The sequence below is a fragment of the Paroedura picta genome, chromosome 13 (assembly GCF_049243985.1).
Source record: "Paroedura picta isolate Pp20150507F chromosome 13, Ppicta_v3.0, whole genome shotgun sequence".
Classification (NCBI taxonomy): domain Eukaryota; kingdom Metazoa; phylum Chordata; class Lepidosauria; order Squamata; family Gekkonidae; genus Paroedura; species Paroedura picta.
In genome coordinates, this window is record NC_135381.1 from 26,237,627 (window position 1) to 26,262,481 (window position 24,855).

A 24,855-nucleotide genomic window follows, 5' to 3' on the forward strand; every position below is an offset into this window, starting at 1 on the left:
AGTTGCACTGTTAGAAACCGTTTTTTTTTCTGCAACACTAGCTTATAGCCCAATCCAGAGCGAAGAGATGATTTTTTAAAGCTGAAACACAGTAATATCAGGTTACAAAATCAATAATTTAAAACACAGTGGATGGATAATTTAATTTTAGCGATAAAGAGTGCAATACAGGAAATTGGTAGCCATTAATGTTTCCTTCCTATCTTTAACAGGGAAGCACCGCAGAAGAAGGGGATCCCTTATTACTGCTACCTAACTTTGTGTGTTTTGCAGTGGGATTAGTGCAATCTACAGGAACCTCAATCTTTCCACACATGGTATTCACCTAATGTTCAAGTAGGCTGTGTGAGGAGCACATGGTTGTAAAACACATGCATACGACACTCAAGCGCGTTTACAAACAACTCAAGAAATATCTGATGCTTCAGGAGATTAAGTGGCACTCCAGTGTCTCCTACCTATTCTTTAATCTTTAAAATTGCCATGGACCAAGCCATAAATCGTAATTTATTTGCATCAATGTGTGGAGGAGCATCACAGGGAAACTGCCGCCTGCGGCAATACCACTTTGTGCTTTGATCCTGTCACATCTCATAAGCCAAACCCTAGGTTCAGGCTAAGTGAAGTGTAGTTCTCAGTGCAGAGATAAACCAGTGTCTGTCACTTCGAACTGCAGATGGAGGTTTACATAATTCAATATTATTTCATACCAAAAAATCCTCAGTGTGTCAGGGAGAAAGTTACTACTCTAGCTTTTCCCTTAACCTGCTCATTTTCCAGTGAAGGAGCCATTAATTATGTCTATACAGACTGAAGTGGTATAGCCCTGACCCAGTTAAAATGAGATCTTGTATATCAGAATAGAAAACCTCTTGAGGACCTTGTGTGGACCTATAATGATTCAACAGCATACATGTTTGTGGTTCTACAATGCATAATTCTCAAACCATCCAGGGATCAGTAGGGGGCATGAAGATTCTCCTGGGGGGGGGGGGTGTCTGAAATCACTTTGCAAGAATCCCACATTCTTGTGCCTTTCTGACCAATACAACACTCTCAGAAGGTTGTGAGGCAAAAGAAGTTTAGAGGTCATTTCCCATTGCTTCCCCCTGCAGCACTTCCCTAGACTTCCTTAGTGGTCTCCCATTTTTAACTTTATTTATTTCTACAAGGCCCACCCACTTTTGTATAGCTGGCCTGTTGCTAGAAGTTATTTAGCAATAGCCTTCTCCAGAAAGCTCCCGTTCAATCAAGGTGTGACTCATTAGAACTTGTGCTAGGGCATTTAGAGATGAAGGCCTATAGAATCTTCTGAGACCTGACCTTGTGGGACAAGATGAACATTTTACTTAAACTGTAGCAGATATGGTTCTTTCAGTATGGTTCTACAGACACCAGATGGTGGAGGATTATATGCACAGCTTGATGTGCACTTTCTGTGTGGACTCTCTGGAATATGGTAGGCACCAGTGAAGAAGGAAGGGTAGGCATTTGGGATACACAAAAGATTGAACCCATAATTAAGTTCTCTGGGATGCTAAAATTTGCTGTTAGCCTCCTGATTGGCCAGCTCCCCTCAGGCCCGCCCCCAGAAACCCAGCAATGCCACTGGCCACCATTTGGCCACTGGATGTCACTAGGAACATAAGAAAGCATGAGGGAGCTGCTTGGCCAGCCGCTGACAAGCCTTTTGCTGCTGTGGGGGGAGGGCGAGGGGGTTACTGGGCACCAACCACCCAGGCCTCGGGCTCCACGCAAGTGGCACTCCAAGGTCTAGTCAGCCAAAGCCAGTACTTTCAGTGCTGGGGGGAGGGCTAGGGCACTGCTGGCTGCCAGCCAAGCCTTGGAGGGCCCAGATAAGGTTGCCGCTTGACCTGCCTGCTCACCGACCACTGTCAGCACCCGTTGTATTCCTTACTGCAACGGTCTTTCTGCCTAGTCTACACATAAATGCAGGCCATTGTTTGCAGTAAACATATATTGTGTGAACTAGACCTCTGTTGCTGGATTATATTTCATACATTTTTATCATGTGTGAGGAGGCTCGTATTAGATTATGTCTTTTCCTATTGGGGTCTCCAAGATAACCCCTTCATGTCTCCTCAGATAAATCAAGCTGCAATATCAGTAATGAAATTTAATAGAGCAAGTACGTTTCTGAAAAACTGCCATTTGGCACCATCCATATTTCCTCCCCAGTATAGCAAACACACACATCCACTTCCTCCTCCGGAGCAGCAGGAAAACATTTGGCTTCCCACATATGGCTAGGCAACTTAGCCTTATGGTTACTAAAGCACTGGAAAATGGTCAGTAACACCTCCGGTCCAATCTAGTTCCCTCCCTTTCCTCAAAAAAAGAGCAAGAAAATAAAGGGGTTCACTTGAGCCAAATTTTGTGCTATTGTTAGTTTCCATAATCCTTGCCAATGTAGTATTTGTCAAGAACCTTGACCCTGGAATTTCATAGCCCAAGGCTGGGATCTCATTAAAAAGTCCTTGAGATTCGAGATGCCAGTCCCCCGGAATTATAGCTCACCTCCAGACTAAAGAGATCAGTTTCCCCAGAAAAAGTGGCTGCTTTGTATGATGGGCTCCATAGCATTATACTCCACTGAGGCCCTTCCTGCCCCAAATCCTGCCCACTCCTGGCTCCACCCCCAAAGCGAGTATTTTCCAACCCAGAGCTGGCAACCCTATTTGAGATTGTATCTCCTGGGACTTCTTTCTGGGGAGGGGGAGGGGTTTGAAGAAAACAGCCGTGCTGCATGGATTCTCAGTGAACCACAGTTGCTTCGGATTTTTTTGGGGAAATGGTTTTAGCCAGTCTTGTTTTGATTTGTGCCAGGAAAGTCTTTCCCATTACCATTAGCAAACAGAGTAGGATAAACCTACTAGCATAATATACCTGATTTAAGCTTGGAGGGAGGAAAGGGCTGACTCTTGAGAAAATGATGGAAGAACCGATCGTACACTGATAAAAGAGAACATTATTTGCCATTCTAATTACTTTGCATGTTCATGAGTCAGACAGGCAGCTTGTGAAGCTGTAAAGCAAAGCACTCATAGTAGTGGGATGATATATAATTCATAGACTGCAGCATATTGCTACATTTCTCATTGCGTCCTCACAATACTTCTAAGAGAAGTCTGGCATAAGATCCCTCCCCCACACACACACTTGCAAATCAAACAGTGTATGAACAGTTCCCTCTTGGTCAACAGCCACATCTCCCATCTGGAGTGACATAAATTCTGAACATTAAAAGAGCAGTTTTCATTTAATCATCTGGGAAACAGTCATTTTTTCTTATCAATAGCTATCTGATAAGCTGAGGTTGTATTTAGGTAAGATCATCACCACCTACAAGGGCACATGACTGCTAACATGTCTAGATTACCACATCCACATGAAGAGTTTTATATGCATTAAAGGTAAAGGTAAAGGTAAAGGTTTCCCCTGTGCAAGCACCGGGTTATGCCTGACTTTTGGGGTGATGCCCTCCAGCGTTTTCATGGCAGACTCAATATGGGGTGGTTTGCCAGTGCCTTCCCCAGTCATTACCGTTTACCCCCCATCAAGCTGGGTACTCATTTTACCGACCTCGGAAGGATGGAAGGCTGAGTTGACCTCCAGCTGGCTGCTGGGATCGAACTCCCAGCCTCATGGGAAGAGCTTTCAGACTGCATGTCTGCTGCCTTACCACTGCGCCACAAGAGGCTATGCATCTATATGCATTAGATGGGGATAGATGGGCCGATAGTACATCTGCTACAGATTTGCTCCATATGGAATGCTTGCTGTCCAAAGACTTCAGTCTCTTACACACAGTGTCTACCGACAACATCAGTTCACGTATTCAGTGGCCGTGAAGACCAGTCGTGGCTTACCTTAGCAAATGGCCACCATTTATTTAGAAGAAGAAGAAGAAGAAGAAGAAGAAGAAGAAGAAGAAGAAGAAGAAGAAGAAGAAGAAGAAGAAGAAGAAGAAGAAGAAGAAGAGTTGGTTCTTATATGCCGCTTTTCCCTACCCGAAGGAGGCTCAAAGCGGCTTACAGTCGCCTTCCCTTTCCCCTCCCCACAACAGACACCCTGTGAGGTGGGTGAGGCTGAGAGAGCCCTGATATCACTGCTCAGTTAGAACAGTATTATCAGAGCCGTGGTGAGCCCAAGGTCACCCAGCTGGTTGCATGTGGGGGAGTGCAGAATCGAACCTGGCATGCCAGATTACAAGGCTGCACTCCTAACCACTACACCAAACTGGTTTATTTATTTATTAGATTTTTATACCGCCCTCCCATATGGCTCGGGGTAGTTTACATATAATGTCATGGAGTGATAAATGGAACAACCTAAACATATAACATAGTCAAAAGTAACATGAACAATAATCCAACAGTGGTTCTAAATCAACACAAATTCAATGGTCTTGATCAACAACAATATAACAGGCAACTTAGATAAGGCCCCCAGAGAGGTCAGACTGGTTCAGGCCATGAAGGGGATGTCTGAGGGGGACCTGTGGATGTTATTGGGTTTGGTCAGTCTCAACCAAATGCCTGGTGGAGAAGCTCCCTTTTGCAGGCCCTGCAAAATTGTGGGAATTCAGGTAAGGCCCTGATCTCTTCCAGAAGCTCTTTCCACCAGGTGGGGAGCAGGACATAAAAAGCTCTGGTCCTTGTTGCTTAGGTGCTGGCTGAAACAATGGAGATTAATCATCCTTGTGCAGCTTCTCAGAGCGTGGGAAAGCTGGAATGCTAGCGACCAATCGAGGCTGTGCTTGGGCTGGTCCTGCGCAGTGCAGTGAGCTTAAAAGGGCGGCCAGTAGAGATGCTCAGCCTCTTTTGCTGCTTGCAGCTTTGGAGTTCCTACTCCCTTCCTCCCTGTTGTTATATATTTATGGCTTGTTTTCTTGGTTTTTATCCTGTCATTCCTGGCAAATAGATGGGGAAGAAATGGAGGTAGTGACAGATTTTATTTTCCTGGGCTCCAAGATCACTGCAGATGAGGACTGCAGCAAAGAAATTAAAAGACGCTTGCTCCTGGGGAGGAAAGCTATGGCAAATCTAGACAGCATCCTAAAAAGCAGAGACATCACCCTGCCAACAAAAGTGCATCTAGTCAAGGCTATGGTATTCCCAGTTGCAATGTATGGCTGTGAAAGTTGGACCATAAGGAAGCTGAGCATCAAAGAACTGAGGCTTTTGAACTCTGGTGCTGGAGAAGACTCTTGCGAGTCCCTTGGACTGCAAGGTGAACAAACCGGTCAGTCCTAGAGGAGATCAGCCCTGACTGTTCCTTAGAAGGCCAGATCCTGAAGATGAAACTCAAATACTTTGGGCACCTCATGAGAAGGAAGGACTCCCTCGAGAAGAGCCTAATGTTGGGAGCAATCGAGGGCAAAAGAAGAAGGGGACGAAAGAGAATGAGGTGGCTGGATGGAGCCACTGAAACAGTTGGTGCAAACTTAAATGGACTCTGGGGAATGGTAAAGGACAGGAAGGCCTGGAGGATCATTGTCCATGGGATTGTGATGGGTCAGACACAACTGTAACAGGAAGTCTGGCCTCCGGAGAAAGCCTTTGGCAAGAGCTGGTTGACTGAACAACTACTATCACTTTGCAACCTGCCATACACAGTAAATGAATAAACAAGATTCTCATGCGAGACAACAATAAAGAATGGCAGCATGAAAAGAACCTTCTGAGCAACAGATGGATCAGATCTAACTTCAAACATGTATTAAATCTCTCTCTCTCTCTCTCTCTCTCTCTCTCTCTCTCTCTCTCTCTCTCTCTCTCTCTCTCTCTCTCTCTCTCTATGTGATCATAATCGAAACAAGATAAAATGTGACAACCAGATGCAAATTAAAGAACAAGTCCAAAAGTTCAGACTGGAGTGGTTTGGCCATGTCTGCAGGATGAACACCAGCAGATTGCCTCATGAACTTCTCTGGCGAGAACAAACAACTGAATGGAGGATCCAGCAACTGGTACCAAAGAAAACATGACATAAACAGATATGGCCAAAAGTACTGCCACCAATCGCCAAGAGTGGAAGCATATTATAAACAAGGCTACAGCAGCGTATTGGCTGAGAGGACAACCTGCTCCAACAGTCGCCAGCTAAAGGATAAAAAGAAGAAACTAGATTAAATATCTCACAGGGTGAGACTTACGTTGTATGACCCACATATTCCAACAAGTATTGCAAGTAAATAACCTTTTATTTGTTTTTTTGTGAGGGAGTGGAATGTTGGATTTTGCAATGTTAAATGTCTGAGTGAGGGGCAGATTCCTTTTGCATGGGAATGTCCACCCATTAACACAATTGTCAATGTACTGCTTGTTTGGTGTAGTGGTTAGGAGTGCGGACTTCTAATCTCGCATGCCGGGTTCGATTCTGCACCCCCCCCCACATGTGGCCAGCTGGGTGACCTTGGGCTCACCAGGGCACTGATAAAGCTGTTCTGACTGAGCAGTGATATCAGGGCTCTCTCAGCCTCACCCACCTCACAGGGTGACTGTTGTGGGGAGGGGAAAGGGAAGGCAATTATAAGCCGCTTTGAGCCTCCTTCGGGTAGGGAAAAGCAGCATGTAAGAACCAACTCTTCTTCTTCTTCTTCTTCTTCTTCTTCTTCTTCTTCTTCTTCTTCTTCTTCTTCTTCTTCTTCTTCTTCTTCTTCTTCTTCTTCTTCTTCTTCTTCTTCTTCTTGTCTTCTGTTCTCCCCAAGCCTTTCCATATGCTACCAAACATGTTTGAGTTGCAACCACCCTGTAATAGGTACGACTGGATCTACAGTGAGAATAAGCATTCTAATTTTTAAAAATGTAAAGGTTTTTTCCCCTAACAAACACAAAACAATGTACAACAGTGAGAACAGGAGGGCATTACAAATACACAACACGGCATCTGTTTTCATCTGTGAAATGTTGGAGGGTATGTTGACAGCACATCTTATCTCGTGCTGGAAATAAACTGTCATTTCTGAGATGGTGTGAAAACTGAGCTGCAGCATGTATTCCATGGTCGTCTACCATCTGTGTCAGCTCTTGACCTATTTCTCACTCTTTGTATTGCCAGGAAAGGAATGGTTTCCTTCAAGAAAAAGAAATCAAAATGGTATTGTGAAATCTCACTTTGCATGACAACTAGACTTACCAGGCTCCAGGTCAGCCTTCAAAATATCAGAAAATTACAGCTGGTTTCCAGGATTTGGAGATCAGTTCTCCTGGAGAAAATGGTTGTCCGGAATGATGGTCACAATGGTATAGTCATACTTCGCTCTGCAGGTATGAATCTGTTAGTTGTCCTGGGACCCCGGGACATCTGCCTGGCCTTGGCTAGGGCCAGGGCCTTTTCAATCCAGGCCCCAACCTGGTGGAATGAGCTCCCGGAAGAGCTGAGGGCCCTGCCGGAGTTGTCAGCTTTCCTCAGGGCCTGCAAGATGGAGCTCTTCCGCCAGGTGTGTGGTTGAGGCCAGGATAGGGTCTCAATGTTACCATCAGAGGATTTCCCCCCCCCCCAATATTTTATTAGATCTGGTCCCTCGCTCTCAGTGAAAGAGAACTTGACCCACGGGCTGAACATGATGAGGGGAGTGGGAGATTAGAGCTCCTATAGGAACAGATTGCCATCTGATTAATTGTAATGTATGGGGTGCTTTTAGGGGAGTTTATTGTATTTTATTACAATTGTGAACCGCCATGAGACTTTATGGAGAGTGGCAGTATAGAAATTAAAAAAAAAATAAATAAAAATAAATATCCTATTGAGGTACCTTCCCAACCACTGGCCTTTCTCAGGCTCTGTCCCCAAACCTTCAGAAAGTGCCTAGTTGGAAACACTAATGAAAGCAGAGCAAAGAAACACGACGAGGATTATCTGGGGCCAAGGGACCAAGCCCTATGAAGATAGGTTGAGGGACTTGGGAATGTTCAGCCTGGAGAAAAGGAGGTTGAGAGGGGACATGATAGCCCTCTTTAAGTATTTGAAAGGTTGTCACTTGGAGGAGGGCAGGATGCTGTTTCCGTTGGCTACAGAGGAGAGGACGCACAGTAATGGGTTTAAACTACAAGTACAACGATATAGGCTAGATATCAGGAAACAAATTTTCACAGTCAGAGTAGTTCAGCAGTGGAATAGGCTGCCTAAGGAGGTGGTGAACTCCCCCTCACTGGCAGTCTTCAAGCAAAGGTTGGATACACACTTTTCTTGGATGCTTTGGGATGCTTAGGGATGATCCTGTGTTGAGCAGGGGGTTGGACTAGATGGCCTGTGTGGCCCCTTCCAATTCTATGATTCTATGATTCTATGATTCTATGATTCTATGATTCTATGATTCTATGATTCTATGATTCTATGATTCTATGACAGAAAGTGTCTCTGCTCACAGCGTAGCCAGCACAGTTTTAAGAACAAAAGGCTTAACAGTGAAGCCACAAGTTGGGACAGGGTCATGGAGAAGAACCTGGTGATCTGTAGTGGAGCTGAATGGGCCTGGGTCAATAGAAACAGTTTCTGAAGTTTTCCCTTGTGTTTTATGCAAAAACAACATACCATCTATGAACATGGGGTTTCAATACTAAATGATAGACACAGTAAAGAAAACTCTCAGTGTAAAAGAAACCTCATCATCAGATCGAAAAGCCTGTGAACAACTCAAAAGCCAGTAATTCAGAACTAAAAGCTGATTTGTATAAAGAAACTTGATTCCTCCATCCAACATCCCTTTCTCTCTTTGAAAATAAAATATTTTCATTAGGTAAAGGTAAAGGTATCCCCTGTGCAAGCACCGAGTCATGTCTGACCCTTGGGGTGACACCCTTTAGCGTTTTCATGGCAGACTCAATACGGGGTGGTTTTCCAGTGCCTTCCCCAGTCATTACCGTTTACCCCCCAGCAAGCTGGGTACTCATTTTACCGACCTCGGAAGGATGGAAGGCTGAGTCAACCTTGAGCCGGCTGCTGGGATTGAACTCCCAGCCTCATGGGCAGAGCTTTCAGATTGCATGTCTGCTGCCTTACCACTCTGCACCACAAGAGGCTTATCATATTTTCATTAGTTTGTTAGTAAAAACATCTCAGTGCCACTCTGACCAACAGGGCCACTGTTAAGAAAAGGTGGCTCTTCACTTTCCTAATGTGAAGCCAAAAAGATCAAACATTGACAAGGTGGGTCAGACAGTTTCATTATTATAATAAAGAAAAACATGCTACTAGGATAGTTCAGTCTCTGAGGAATCAGCATTCAATTGGAGGTAAATTACTTTAGTATTGGGAGGGGGTTAGTGGGCTATCTCCATTGTCTTTTATGAGTTCTTTGTTTTGTGTATGCACACTGTATGGCTTGTGTACCCAATTCACTGGGTATTTATATGCATAATACTGATAACCTGATGCATGAATAGCATTGAAAATGTGTACTTTTGATAGGGAAAACCATGCAAGGAAACAGAAAATGGCAAGAAAATAACAGATTGGGTTTGAACAACAAAGATAAATTGAAATAGAGGTTTTTCAAGTCGAAACCACATGGCTGAGAAACTCAAACTCATCCCCCCCCATTTTACCTCTTCACATTTTATTTCACTTATAAAACCATGAAACTACCATTTCTGTAGCTTTGGACAATCAGACTTAAATATAAAGCATCCCTGCCAAAAAAAGAATATTCAATTTACGTCAACGTAATGACATGCCTGGGGAAAAAAAAGAGTTTCCAAAGCACAGAAGGGAGGGCACAGACTAAGAAGGTAATCAGAAATTGGACTGAAATTGCAACAAAAATGAATTGGTCAAAAGACCTGAGACACATCACGGTTAGACGAGTCAGGTAAATTTCTCAAGGAGGGCAGTTCAGCACATATTTAGTTACAGGCATCAAATGAGGATCACCCTAGACCAGGGGTGAGCAAACTATGGTCCTCCAGATGTCCACGGACTACAATTCCCATGAGCCCCTGCCAGCACGGGCTCATGGGAATTGTAGTCCGTGGACATCTGGAGGGCCACAGTTTGCCCACCCCTGCACTAGACAGAAGACCAAGCACACAGCTGTTGTCAAAAACAGCAGTCACACACCAAGTTCTTCTCTTACTCTCTGTGATATCCCCTAGAACTTTCCACAAGTCTCAGCTTCATCTCTTTGGCATTTCCCTGGCTGCCACTGGAAGGGAAAATGAAGGGAAATTATGACATAACTAGGCTATACCACATCTCTCAAGGGGAGGAGCTAAATGAGATGGTAATTGATTTTGGAATTAGCTGTGCAATTTAGGTCATGTCTACCTTTGCCAAGAAAGAGAAAGAGCAACCTGCATTTTCTCATTGCTTTCTTTGGAACAGGAAGACGTGGCCCTAAGATTCAAGATAGTTTTCTTATTCCTGATTGTAGTCTGAACATGTGAACTGATCCCTAGCTAACGAGAATATACTTTACTTAGATCCCATTTCAGAAGTTCCAACCGCATATAGTGGGAAGTTCAAAACACTACCCTTGATGCCCTTGATACAAGCGACTGTCAATTTGTGTCAATAGGGTGTATGTTTTCTGTGGGTGTAAAGCTTTGGTTCGAGATTATTTGTATGTATAACCCCAGCAATCCATAGAAAACCCACAAAGTGTCCTATTTACCTGAGCATGTATTCCCATTGGTGGGCTACTGAGATTGTAACTTCTGTATCTATGGAACTTTGGAAAAGGTGACGGTAACTTCTGAAAAGGGCTGATGCTACGCAATGAAGATAACTGGAGCAGAAGGGGAGACACATGATATTTAACTGTAATCCAATTCAGCTAAGTGAGATTTCATTGCTTTTTCTCTTCAGGTCAAGTGAAATCTGAACGGGTTGCTCCAGTTGATAAGAGGGTCCATTATATAATAACAGAGACAACAACAAATTTCATAGCAATAACAGTATGCACAATTTGAGAATTAAGGAATTAATAGAATTTAAAAGAAATTAAGTGAACCAGGAGTTCAAGCAGGATTGCACTGATGTAATTGAGCGGAATGATTTGTTACGACCAAAGCAAATATTGCTCTCCACATACTGCTTTCTGAGCCAACTGGACCTTTCAAACCAGCGTGTGTAAGAAGCCTAGACAATGGAGATGAGAGAGAAACTCAGCAAATTTGCAGTTATTTCTTTATGTTATTATAATTCATAATTAGTCTTTTATGAAAGCTGGTATTCTATGGCAGTTAATTGAAGATAGATGGTAAAATGTAATTTATTTCAGCAGACTAACCAGGATGTAACATTAAGGAAAACCGTTCTTGGCACAAGCTTGACAGGACCATAACTGGCAAAGTGTTGTAGCAATTACTGTCAGATCAGACTGAGAAGCCCTGGGCTCAAGCCTTAAATCAGCCATGGGGTTCCCTGGGTGACCTTTGGCCCCTTGCTCTGTCTCAGCCTAAATTACCTGAATTACCTGCTAGGAAGATTAAACGGATGAAGCTCCTTGGAAGGAGAGAGATGAAGAATTATGTCATATTTTGTCTTTAAAGCCTTTCATGGCCCACTCTCGTGACCTGAAGGACCACCTCTTCCCAAATGAACCAATGTGGCAGCAGCAGTTTACCACCACCCTCTTGCACTGGGATGTGGCCAGATATGGTGCACTTGGAGGCTCTTCCATGTTATGGAAGTGCTTCTTCTCAACATGTCAGAAATGCTTGTTGGCGCATCGCTTTCAGGATAGGCTATAAAGTGGGGTGTCACAAAATTATTGTGTGATAATTTTAACAGTACAGTGTTATGCAGCTGCAGTTCTACATAAAAAAAAAAATTTGGTCCAAATTGTATGTTGTTGCCCAAGTTTGGTCCCAGATTTTTGGGACAAAGGTGCATTAATAAATATTGTGAACATTAAATATGTAACAATTAAGTATGCTTTTTGAAAGGATAAATAGCAATGGCAGTAAGCAACACAGAGTGAAACTCTTACAACTTCTCTTTGGCTTTATACTTGCAAATTAATCAGATAGGTAGCACCATGAGGCAGCACCATGAAATAGCCTACCAAGGCAAATCCCCCAAAATGCATCATTGATCAGAGTATCCAAAACTTAATGTTTCCATTTTTAGCTTCACGCACATGCTCTACTGTGTGGACAAGGCACATTCTAAAGGATCACAGCCTAAAGTGTGAAGGAAGAGGTAAACCCATATGCAAGGCCGGCATAAAAATCTAAACAAACATACAAAGAAATAGAGGAGGAGAAGTAGCTGTAGCCAAGCTAGAGCTCTCCCCATCCTGAAGAAGCAACTAAACATTCCATGAGATGTACTTGCACTACAGTGGCCTGCAGAGCTGTTTGCACATTAGCTCCTAGATCAAGAACAGTTTACCCGTTGGTCTGATTCTTCCCAGGTAAATGACAGAAAGTTTGAGGACTTGCCCCAATGCTGCAGAGAATAACTCTTTGTAGTGACCTCAAAGACATCTAATCCCCAGCCATCTAAAACTATGCCTACCTAATACAGACCACATTCAGAAAAGAACATAACATAGAAGCAGCACATGCTCCATGGCTGAAACAGAAGGAGCTTCCCCAGTGAGAGATCCCAGCCCAGCTGGTAGCATTTGCCTATGTACAGCAAGCAGCTCCCTCTGGTTCCACCTTGCCCTCCAAAAGCTGCTGGGGAGAACAGAATAAGGAAATCCATAACTGGATAGGACAGACCCTGTGATAGAGAGCTTGTCAATGAGCTGAATAAGGGGGTCCAGGCCATGTTATTATGGGGTGGGCTCACTGATGGAGCCTGGTGTTTTGAACACCTGGCTTAATTCTACAGTACTTTGTATTTGCATATCATTATTTTAATGCCATCTTGAACATCAATCAATGTTCTGATTAACTTTGTGTAGGGCACTTTGCATTTAGGAAAGTGTAGGATAAAAGAGTTCTTTAGTCATGATTCCTTATACCTAACTCTTCTCACATTCTACACTTTGACCGATTATGCACGGGGTGGTAGTGATAGGGCTATGAGGCTTATCCCCAATTATTATTTTTTATTTTATTTTATTTCTATACCGCCCTTCCATATGGCTCAGGGCGGTTTACATACAAGGGGATACATGGAACGAATCAACATACAACATAGTCAATATGCAACAATAACAACCCAACAGAGGTTCTAAACAACAACTTCAGTGGTCCCCAACAAATACAACATACAAGCTAAACTCCCTAGAGAGGTTAGGCTGGTTCAGGCCATGGAGAGGGTGTCAGAGGTGGGAGGGACCTGTGGTCGGTCTCAGGCAAATGCCCGGTGGAGGAGCTCCATCATGCCCGATGCTTACGTCATCCCGGGCGCTGCTGAGCCCTGGCCAGACTCAGGCCCTCGGATGCCCTGCGGTAAAGGAACATGGAGTCTTCTGCATTCCCTTACATGCCGCAGGGGCCATCGGGGCCTAGGCCGTGCCAGCCCTGTGCATAATTGAAGAGCCGGGCCTTTGGGACTGGCTCTTCCCCTGGCCTACAGCGTCCCTGCAGGGACACCACATGCCCCTGCCAGCTTCGCAGAGCCATGGAGCTAGACAGGGTGTTCTCCCATTTCCACCTTGGTGGGGTAGCAGCATGCCGCTCCCCTGCTATAGCATGGTGGGGGCCCCCTGCTCCCTCCACTACTGCCACTGCCACAAAGTATACCCAGCACTTCTGGCCCCGCATTGTGTGCGCATGGCTGTTACGGCGGGGCAGGCCCCATGTGTTGGGGAACACCCCCCCCCCCGCATACAAAGGGAATGGAGGGACATCTCACCCCCACTGCAACGGCACGACAGCAGCCCAGCGTGGCTACCGCCATGCATAAGCGGTCTTTATGTTCTTTCCCTCTTTTTAGCTCCCCAAAAGATCCTTACCTGTAACTCTGAGTTCTGTTGTTCGTCTTATGAGCTTCCCCTCAAATTTTATCTCACAAGTATAATTTCCACCATCTTCTTCTTGGACATCTTGTATTAGAATAGAATTTTCTTTCTGAACTACTATACTTCTCCACATTTTTGGCTTACATTCCTGTAAAATAGAAATTATCAAAATTTGAAATTCATTGGTTTACTTGGCAAAGGGGAATGACTAGATCCTAAATTAATGATATATTGATTGCCCAAAGTCTCGTGAATAACATCATGTATGTGTGAACGCTGTCAAACCCAGATTTATTTTATGTATTTATTTTACTTCATTTATATTTTGTCTTTTCCCACATTAGGGATCCACCGTGGCCTACACTGTTTCTGTTCTCCATTTTATCCTCAGAATAAGCACCCTGTAATGTAGGTTAGACCAAGAGTATATGGCTAGCCCAAGGTCACTGAACAGTTTTTCATGGCAAAATGGGGATTTGGACCTAGATCTTAGTCTAACTACTACACCATGCTGGTTCTCCTTTTTTTCTTTTCTTTTTTTCAAATATACACATGCGAATCCCAATCATTTAGATTATGTTACAATAGTGCTGCTTTCTGACTTTCACAACATTTGATTGGAATTGCCCAAATTCACAAGTGAATGTCAAAGCTCAAATTTCAGAGCTTCAGTGTAACATATATAAGAGCATGCCAATAAATATGGTATACTAATAGTGAAATGAAATTTCATTGATTGCACAGGAATCTGAACCCACAAGGTCCCACTGCATGTGCCAAGAGACTGGAGTCCATCTTTATCTCATCCCCAAACTTGACCAGTCCACTGACCACCACCAATGGTATCACTGCCTGAAGCCTACTACTGACCACCTGTCTCGAAGGTGACTAGGTAAAGTGAAGTGGGGGGAGAAGGCACCGTGAGTGCCAAAGATCTTTTGGGTGGCTCAGCGTGTGCCGTATGGTGGTAGTTCTCCACCCACTGATACTTTCCTCCCTAGCACACTATGTCAAACTGAATTATTTTTATACAAGTTGCGCAGAAATGGTTCCCAGAGGTACCTGGATCAATTATTAGGGACTGTGGATTATACTTCTGGGTATACCTTGCAGTAAATAAGAGTTGGTTTTTATACCCACTTTTCATTACCTGAAGGAATCCAAAAGTGGCTTACAAATACCTTTCCTTTCTCTCCCCACAATAAACACTCTGTGAGGTATGTGGGGCTCAGGAAACTCAGATAGAACTGCTTTGTGAGAATAGCTCTAAGAGAACTTTAACTAATCCAAGGTCAGCCAGCTGGCTGCATGTGGAGAAGTGGGGACTAAAACCCATTCTCCTGATTAGAGTCTGCTGTTCTTAACCACCACACCACGCTAACTCTCCATCTTACTATGTAATGTTTGCATTGTCTAATGTGTTATGTTAATACTTTGCTTCAGTTCTGTTTTTCATTTTCTAGTTGGTTCCAGATTGCAACTATCCTAATCTTATTGCATTGTTGATTGAATGTCCCAATCTGTTGATTGTATTGACTCACTCTATGTGATCGAAATGCAGACTCCAAATAAATAAATAAGATCGGTTGCAACAAGCGCCAGGAGGTAGGACTTGAAAGATCTCCAATATTTGCTGTATATTCAATAATTTTGTATATTCAAAATAATTGTAATTTCCAGCTTTATCTAATTGTGCTTCTAACATCTTTAAAAATAAGCAAGAATAAGGAAAGGATCAAGATACAAAGGACAAATGCTAATTTTTTGGGGGGAAATCAATTCAAGGAGCCAAGTATAATTTTCAATAACATGGCAGGAGAGGTTCAAGCTCTTTCAAACAGCAAAACAACAAACCACACCTACAATCCTAAATATACTTTGATCCCTGAATGGACTAAAGATTCATAGCTTTCTAAATTCCCTAATTTCAATGGTCTTAGAAAAGTGTACTTCTCTTTAGGATGCTGGGGTCTGACACATAGGAATGGGTATCCTGGCATTGTAATGGGAAATATTACATGCCATGTGGCAATTTTATATTCTGCTTTTTGAAAATGCTCAGCACAGAGATAACATGAGTCGAGAATAACAGTCACCTATCTTTCACCCATCAGCCTTAGAGTTTCCATTTTTCTTCCTTCTTTTACCACAGCAAAAGTAAGAAGGACTCAAAGATGGAACATATTTTCACACCCTAAAATCTTTGTCTCTTCCTGTCTCATTTCCCCTCAGCAAACAGGATTTTTTTTCTTTAAGCCTTCTATTATGTCTTTGACTTGTGCACTCACTCAGTGTTGTCAAAACAATCCTCCAGACTTAATGGTGCTATGGAAACAGTAACAAAGACAATGGCTGTGCAAATCCCTGAGACGTGTTCCATTACTATAATTTCCATCATAAAGGAAACTTATACTATAGTTAAGCGGAGCAATTTTGATATAAAGCATTGTATTTGGAGTGATGTATGTATGTATAAACACAGCCCTGAATTAACATGGTGAAGTAGGCTTCCTTTGGACTGATGGCTTCAGCTGGACTAGAACACTCAGTAATTTAATTTTATCCTGCCATTTCTCCAAGGGCCTCAGGCATACATAGTCCCCACTACCCAATCAGTTTGATCCCCATAATGCACTCTGAGGTAAGTTTGGTTGAGAGAAGGGGATGGGTCCATTGGAATTTGAACTCTGGGCCTTCCTGGCCTTAATTTACAGCTGACCCCACATACTACACTAGGCAGCCAACAAAGAAGTCAAGGGCTACAGCTGGCCCAACCATGAGGAGAAGTAAGGCAAATTCTCAACATTAACTTGTATTTCAGGAGCTCTTTGCCAAAGCACATATGCTATATGTATACGGAAGGCATAAGGTTTACTCCTTGAATCTTTGAGATATACAGCTGAATCAATTTAATGAATAAAATAATCTGAAATTGATCCAAGGAACTCCCTTCTCTACTTTTGCTTCATCAGCATTTTTACATGTGGCAGGATGAAGAGGCTACTTCAGGCAGTAGATACGACAGACAGTGTGGGGTAATAATTATGTTAGACTAGTATTAGGGAGAGCTAGTTGAAATCCCCACACAGCTCACTGGGTAACTCTAGGACAAACATTCCCTCTTTCTCAGCCTTTCAGGACTGTGGTGAGGAAATGGGGAAGAGAAGAAGGGGAGTTGTTTTTTATATCCTGCTTTTCACTGACCTAAGGAGTAGCAAAGCAGCTTACAATTGCCGTCCTTTCCTGTTCCCACAATAGGTAGGTGGGGCTGAGAGAGCTCTGATGGGACTGCTCTGTGAGAACAGTTCTAAAAGGAATGTGACTGGCCCAAGGTCTTCCAGCTATCTGGATGTGGAGGAGTGGAAAGTCAAACCTGGCTCTCCAGACAAGAAGCTACCACTCTTAACCACTACATCAAACTCCAATAGAAAAACTATGTAAACTGTCCCGAGTTATTTGAAGAAAGGCAGGATAAAAATATGGTGAGAAGATACACACAACTGAAATTAGGGTTGCCAGCTCCGGGTTGGGAAACACCTGAAGACTTTGGGGGTGGACAGGATCTGGGATGGTAAGGGACTTCAATGGCATATAACACTAATCCATCCTTCAAAGAAACCCTTTTCTCCAGGGGAACTGATCAATTTAGTCTGGATATCATGATTCCAGGGGATCCCCAGGTCCCTTGTGATATCAGGTTTCCCACAGTACATGCCTAAGGGAAAACACTTTTCAGGCAGTATACCCTTTACATGAACCTGCAGATGAACAAGCTGTCCTGAACGCACTTGGAAGACCACTCTTGAAATAGGTGTGATGGATTTACGGGAGGATAGAATCTCCACAGGATTTTTTTGTCACAAGTGTCTGCCTCCCCCACTGTATCAGGGTTCCCAGATAGAGTAAAAAAAAAAAGGGGGGGGGAAAGCACAAACATACCCAAGGACGGATTGGTAACTGAGGAATGAGGTAAACTAACAGCCACAACATGGTTTGCTTTTTTAAAAGTGAAGAATGAAGTCTATACAGGAATGAGATAAATATTAACACCTAACAAGGAGTTGTGGGATGTCAGGTTTCCCAGAGTACATGCCTAAGGGAAAACACTTTCCCAGACAAGTTCATAGAGTGTTCTTCTGCAACACAGATAACGGCCGCCCATTGGCTGTTTGTTTCATTGACGGCCAGGGGTGGGACAAAGCACGAAAAAAATCGCTTTCTTTCTAGCGATTTTTGGCTAGACCGGAAACCTGTGGGAAACGATTGAAACGCTACTGGATTCCACTACAAAGGCAGGTATGCGTAACTCAGAGATTGCACTATTAAAAATAGCATGTACGCTTTCAGGAACCAATTGGCAACATTGGTCCTTGTGCAGAATGAGCCAGAGTATTCTTTTGCAACAAAGGTATACCCTGTTGGTATCACACCATGGTTACCCAGACAGGAGAACGTAATCAAAGATGTATCTCCTTGCAGCTTTAATTTATACTCTAGTTTAACTAATCATTCTCTCATACTCACAACTTCCCAACTTCTCTCAGCCTACAAAGTCTAACTCAATCTCGGTTTGTTCTGTCTTCATTCTTTCCTGGTACATAGCTCCTGTTGGCTGGGTCAGATTGCTGCCTCGTTACTCTGCCCTGCCTGTGGGATACCAACCTCAAGTTGTGGATTGGAGGTCTCCTGGAACTACAACTCATCTGCAGACCAGAGATCAGTTCCCCTGGAGGAAATGGCAGCCTCAGAGGGCAGCCTCAATAGTACAGAGTCCAAGAGCCACAGGAGTCCTATCCAACTTGTGTGATCCCCAAATACCAACTTCATATCTAGGAATTTTCTAAGAAAAAGTTGAAATCCTGCCTACCTGTCACAAAAGGATACTAAACTAGATGAACCTTTGGTCTGATTCAGCAGAGCTTTGTGATATTCTCCTGCAAAGTTTATTTCAGAGAAAAGCTGTGCACTCTGTGTTAATGAGTCCCATAGTGGGCAACATTCTGATGCTTTTCTGGCTCATGCATCAAAATGTCTTGGACCAAATGAAGTTTAATTTGTTTTAGGGGTGACACCTGAGATGTAAAAACATTAAAAGCTGGTGGGTCAGGTTGAGCCTCTGAAGAACCATAAGTCAATAGCCTTGCCCCAGCATTTACATTTTCCAAGCAAAAGAAGGGAGATTATTCTTCCCAGTTATTAACGGGAGCAATTAAATTCTCAAAAGATCATTTTCAGAAACTTTCATCATCTCATTGGCTCATGGCCTCACTAAAATCCTTCAGAGAGAAGATAGAGGACAGTCCAATTTGCTCTTTACACTGCACAGCAATATTCATTTTTTAAAAAATGTACTGTGATGGACTTGCTGTCATGGTCCTCTTTTTGATCTGCAATATCAATTCTGCTCAATTTAGCTGATATGAAAGCTTAATAGCTAGTTGTCACCCATCCTGAGCACAGCACATGGATAACAACTGTCTGTATATGGAAAGTAGAGCCACCCGAGATGACTTCCTATCATTATGCTAAACTATTGCTTTGGGACAGCCACCTAAATCTGTAAAAACAAGATTTGTTTCTTGGATATTCAGCAATAAGTCAACTCTGGATTGAGAGTGGAGCTCTAGATCAGCAAACGCTGGCAGGGGCTCATAGGAATTGCAGTCCATGAACATCTGGAGGACCACCGGTTGACTACCCCTGCTCTAGATGGTATAGTATTGCCAGGCACAATCTAAGGCTGCCATAACCATTTTAACTTGGGATTTCTGTTGCTTAAAAAAAAATTGGTGTGGGGACTGTTCCTGCTCAGAATTACAGTGCGGGGAGAGGAGAAGCATTTAGATTGGGGTATTTGGGAAAAGACAGGGGGAAAGATAGATGCCCCTCCTCCTACCTATGCTGTGTTTTTGAGAATGAGTGGAAATCTGTAGTGTTTCGACAGCAACAAATTCCTAAGGTGAGATAGCAGCAGCATCCCTGGGTTCTTACAATGTGCAATGGCCACATTGTGTAGCTCGTTCTCGGTTTCATTTACTTCACTTGTACGCTCAGTCTTTGCCACAGTGTCCTTGGAACCCAGCTTGCATTCCTAATTATGCACAACATCTATGCATCTATCATCTATCATCCACCTATCATCATCTAAAATATTTAGATTCCATCTTCTCTCCTTGGACTCAATAATGCAACAAGAAGTTGAAAGGATACAAAGTATTGTTACATTCATTACCAAAGAAATAAAACACACCACGCATATAAAAAAAGTGCCACAAGAAAATGAGAAAGGTAACTACAGGGAGGTGTCTAAGAGATGGACACTTTGGATCCTATAGCACATGCTCTCAGCTAAATCCGGGAAAGCTGGAAACCATGGAATTGCAGTTCTCGTGACTCTCCTCATTCATAGATTCAGTGATTCTCAATCTTCCTAATGCCACAATCCTTTAATACAGTTCCTCATGTTGTGGTGACTCCCAACCATAAAATTATGCAATGTTCTTTCACAGAAATTAAACCGAAACTGACCGGTGGCATTGTTCATGATTGTATATAAATTGGTTTTTTTTCTAGAGTTTCTCAGTTCAGTTCTGCCTCTTGTCCCATCATGCTGATCTTGCTCTTTTCCGCTGCTCCAGACAGGCAAACGTTCTATCTCGATCTACCCTGCAAGGCTGTTGTGTTGATGGCGCCCCCCCCCCGGCCAAGCTGCTTGCCCTGCTGTGACCCCTGTGAAAGGGTTGTTTGACCCCCAAAGGGGTCCCGACCCCCAGTTTGAGAACCATTGCCTTAACAAGTATGCACAGTGTGGCTCAGACTCTCTCTTCCCGATGGGGAGATCCTCAAAGCTTTCTCTATCAATCCTCCCACCTTTATCAAATTTCAGGAAATGAAAGACAATAACACAAAATACTCTGGGGAAAAGAATAGGCTTGGATCCCAGTCAGTCTGAGATCTGATCCAAAGAGAGAAGTGTAGTACAGTGGTTCTCAACCTGGCAGTCAGGACCCCTTTGGGGGTCGAACAACCCTTTCACAGGGGTCACAGCAAGGTGAGCAGCTTGGCCGTGGGGGGCGCTGCCACTGTTGCCGCTCCTCCTGCAGGCATCGGCGCTTGACCCCCAGCCGCTTCAGCAGTGCCTCCAGCACAGCACAGTCTCCCACCAGGCGGTGTCACAACTTGGTGGGATAAGAGGCAGAACGTTTTCTCTACCCGAAGGAGTCTCCAAGCGGCTTACAGTCGCCTTCTCTTTCCCCTCCCCACAACAGTCACCCTGTGAGGTGGGTGAGGCTGAGAGAGCCCTGATATCACTGCTCGGTCAGAACACTTTTATCAATGCCGTGGCGAGCCCAAGGTCACCCAGCTGGCTGCATGTGGGGGAGTGCGGAATCGAACCTGGCATGCCAGATTAGAAGTCCGCACTCCTAACCACTACACCAAACTGGCTCTCATGAACAATGGATCTTCACACCATTGGTCAGTTTCAGTTTAATTCCTGTGAAAGAATACTTGCATAATTTTATGGTTGGGGGGTCACCACAACATGAGGAACTGTATTAAAGGATTGCAGAATTAGGAAGGTTGAGAGCCACTGGTGTACGGAGACATTGAAAATGCTGGCTAGTGTCCAACTCATCTCTGTCCCTAACCTGAAGTTCATAACAGTCATAATTTAGGGAAACATGACTTTCTTCTTTGCTTTCAAAGAACCTCAGATTCAGCTCTTTTGCCTGTACTAATATTCCAATAGCTCAAGCCAATGCTGGTATTAAGCATTCAGGGTTCCAATTCCATCAGAAATGCATGTGTTTGTGTGCATAAACACACATACGCACACAGACAGTTGCACATTCCATTTCCAATTCTGTTGTACATGCTTGTATAAATATCTCCAGACATTTGGGGGCAAAGCCATTTTAATAGCTGACAAAATACACAAACACCAAATCTCATTTATAGTCATCCCATGTCAGAATGCATGTTTTGTCAGCCTGCACTGAAACAGGCAGGGTTCTTGTAAGAGAAAAAACAGACTGACAGAGCATCATTGAGCGTCTTGCTCCTTGCTGACATATAATGGCTCCCTGTATGTCATCCCAGTTCCAAATAAATTATTAGTGCATAAACTGAACACAGCAAGGCTGATGAGATGGCACTCAAATTGCCTCCTTTCACACTGGCAGCATTTCTCCCCCAAACAAAGCCAGATATGGCTGATGGGGTTGCCAACTTTTCCTATTAAAAGGAGCCTCTTTGCATTTTCTCACCTTGCATCTTGCTCTGTTTTGTTAATTATTTGCAAATGGTTGTTGCTTTTAACCTTATTACAGAGGTATGTAATAAAAACAACAACAATTTGGCAAGTAAGCAAGAACGAAACCCCTGTCTCATTGGCAGAACACCTGCTTTGCATCCTGCCCATTCCAGATTCAATCCCTGGCATCTGCAGTTCAAGGAAACAGGTGGTACAAATGACTTTTCAATGCCCAAGATTGTAGAAAGCCACTGACGGTCAAAGGACACAATACTAGGGTAGATGGGTCAATGATATAGTTTGTTTTGGCAGCTTTGTAAGTTGAAGCTCTGACCTAGAAGGTTTGCGGTAGGAGGAAGTTTTTAAAATCTTGTGGTCCTAGATTGCTGATTTGGTTATCTGTAAAAAGAAGCACCTTTATTAGTTATCCTCTGACCATTATTTAATACCAGGTAACTCAAGTTAAAGTTTTCTGAGAGAACTAGAAATGCTTTCTTCTTCCATTCCGTTCCCCATTTGATAAACCTTTGGTATGTGGCTTAGGCTATATTAATGTAAGACAGCCTGTTCAGCGTTATTACCTTATACCATATAACATCTGGTTCTCTGCTTCCTGTTTTGTAATCCTCAATATCTGGGCAGGAGATTATTTTTGTTCTGGTGATTTCTGATTTTTCTAAATAGCGGATTGTGCTGTTGTAGCAAAGTCCCGATTCATTTTCAGCAACTGTCAAAGACATCGACACTTTCATGCAGTATGTTGAATTTCTGTAGAAAAATAACACAAGGGTAACATTTATTTTAAAAAATCAGTAAACAACAATATATAAATTTGCTAAGAAATTTCTGCTTCCACACAAAGTACACAAAACAATGTTAAAAAAACCCCTAGGATTTGAAAAATAAATACTATAATTTAAAAGTTGAAAACATATGGAGATACCTTCACAAAAAATCTGCAATGCTCAGAAGTTTATCCGTGTATACAGAGAGACATCTTTAGATAATTAAAACTGTTGGGTTATTATTCCTGCTTACCAGGCGAATCCTAGAGAATGGATTCGTTAGTGAAAACACAAGATCCATGCTTGTACATGACCAGAAAGCCCACCTCAAAACACTGACTTTGTGCAATGACTGTGGAAAGTGGAAACAGTGCAAATAAACTGGGCATGCCTGTTTGGCAGGAAGATCAATTAAGTGCTGTGGTCTCTGTCAGGGACAGATCTGCTTAGTCTTTCTCTTCATTGTCATTTCTGCTGCCTATGAAAACAAAACTTGGCAATGAGGGTCACAATAGCCATTAATAAGTTAATGATGCTTCCAGGTGAAGAAAATGGCTGTGTTAACATCTGGGGACTTTGCAGTGTGTACAAAATGGAATGGTTTTGGTCAAACATTAAGTTGTGACTATACCTCCCTAGCAAGGACCAGAAGAGATCACATTATTCCCAAACAGGATACAGGCTAGGTTGTATGACTGGGATGAGAGGAGAAGGTATTGTATTTGGGTAGAAAAACCTGTTATGTCCAGGCATTGAAAACTTGCGATCTGGTGAAAAAGACCTGCAAACTTCTTTTGTATAAGAAAAAAATAGAGATTCAAAGGAAGGATAAAGGTAAAGGTAAATGTATCCCCTGTGCAAGCACCGGGTCATGTCTGACCCTTGGGATGACGCCCTCTAGCGTTTTCATGGCAGACTCAATACGGGGTGGTTTGCCAGTGCCTTCCCCAGTCACTATCGTTTACCCCCCAGCAAGCTGGGTACTCATTTTACCGACCTCGGAAGGATGGAAGGCTGAGTCAACCTTGAGCCGGCTGCTGGGATTGAACTCCTAGCCTCATGGGCAGAGCTTTCCGACTGCATGTCTGCTGCCTTACCACTCTGCGCCACAAGAGGAAGGATATTCAGATGTTAATAATACTAGCTCTAACAGATGGCAAGTGTTTGATTACTGGAAAAATTAATATACAGTGGTTCAACTCCCAAAAACCTGCTGATAATATAAAACACTGGGTGGATTATAGGGTTTTTTCATACATTTGTGTGTATTATAACACACTAGAGGTAAAGCCGTATCCAGGAATACTATGGGCGCTAGACCTTGGGAGTGGGAAGAGGAAGGGAAGGGTTGTCCCATATGCAAGGGCATGGGGATGAAGGGTGTTTTGTGTGTGGGGTGGTGGTGGTTTACAAACACCTTTTCCCTTGCTCTCCATACAATAGACACCCGCTGAGGGAAGTGGGGCTGAGAGAGCTCTGAGTGAACTAGGAATGGCCCACAATCACCCAGCAGGCCTCAAGTGTCTCAAAGCAGTTTACAATCACCTTCCCTTCCTCTCCCCACAACAGATACCCTGTAAGAGAGGTAGGGCTGAGAGAGCTCTGAGAGAACTGGAAATGCCCTGCAGTCATTTGTGGATTTGTCTCAAGTTCAAGATCATGCAGTGGGACTTTATTGTCTGAATAAACAAAAATATAATCAACTGTTTGAGGTGGGCTATTGAATCATTTGCTAAAGTAGGAAGCCAAAAGATTACCGGGATAACAGGCAAGTTTGGCCTTGTAGTACAAAATGAAGCGGGGCACAGGCTGGTAGAATTTTGTCAAGAAAATACAATAGTCATAGCAAACACTCTTTTCCAGCAACCCAAGAGATGACTCTACACATGGACAACACCAGACGGTCAATACAGAAATCAGATTGACTCTGC

At 43.4% G+C, this 24,855-nt stretch overlaps 1 protein-coding gene across 9 annotated transcripts in view; it reads right to left on the reverse strand.

Annotated features, from left to right (window-relative positions):
- IL1RAPL2 (interleukin 1 receptor accessory protein like 2) overlaps nucleotides 1-24,855 on the reverse strand; it is a 592,622-nt gene that overhangs the window by 187,258 nt on the left and 380,509 nt on the right. For all 9 annotated transcript variants that reach the window (XM_077308260.1, XM_077308262.1, XM_077308257.1 and 6 more), the window contains 2 exons: nucleotides 22,721-22,907; nucleotides 13,880-14,033 (listed from right to left, as the gene is read on the reverse strand). In XM_077308260.1, coding sequence (XP_077164375.1) covers nucleotides 13,880-14,033; nucleotides 22,721-22,907 — 341 coding nt within the window. The remainder of the gene's footprint in view (nucleotides 1-13,879; nucleotides 14,034-22,720; nucleotides 22,908-24,855) is intronic.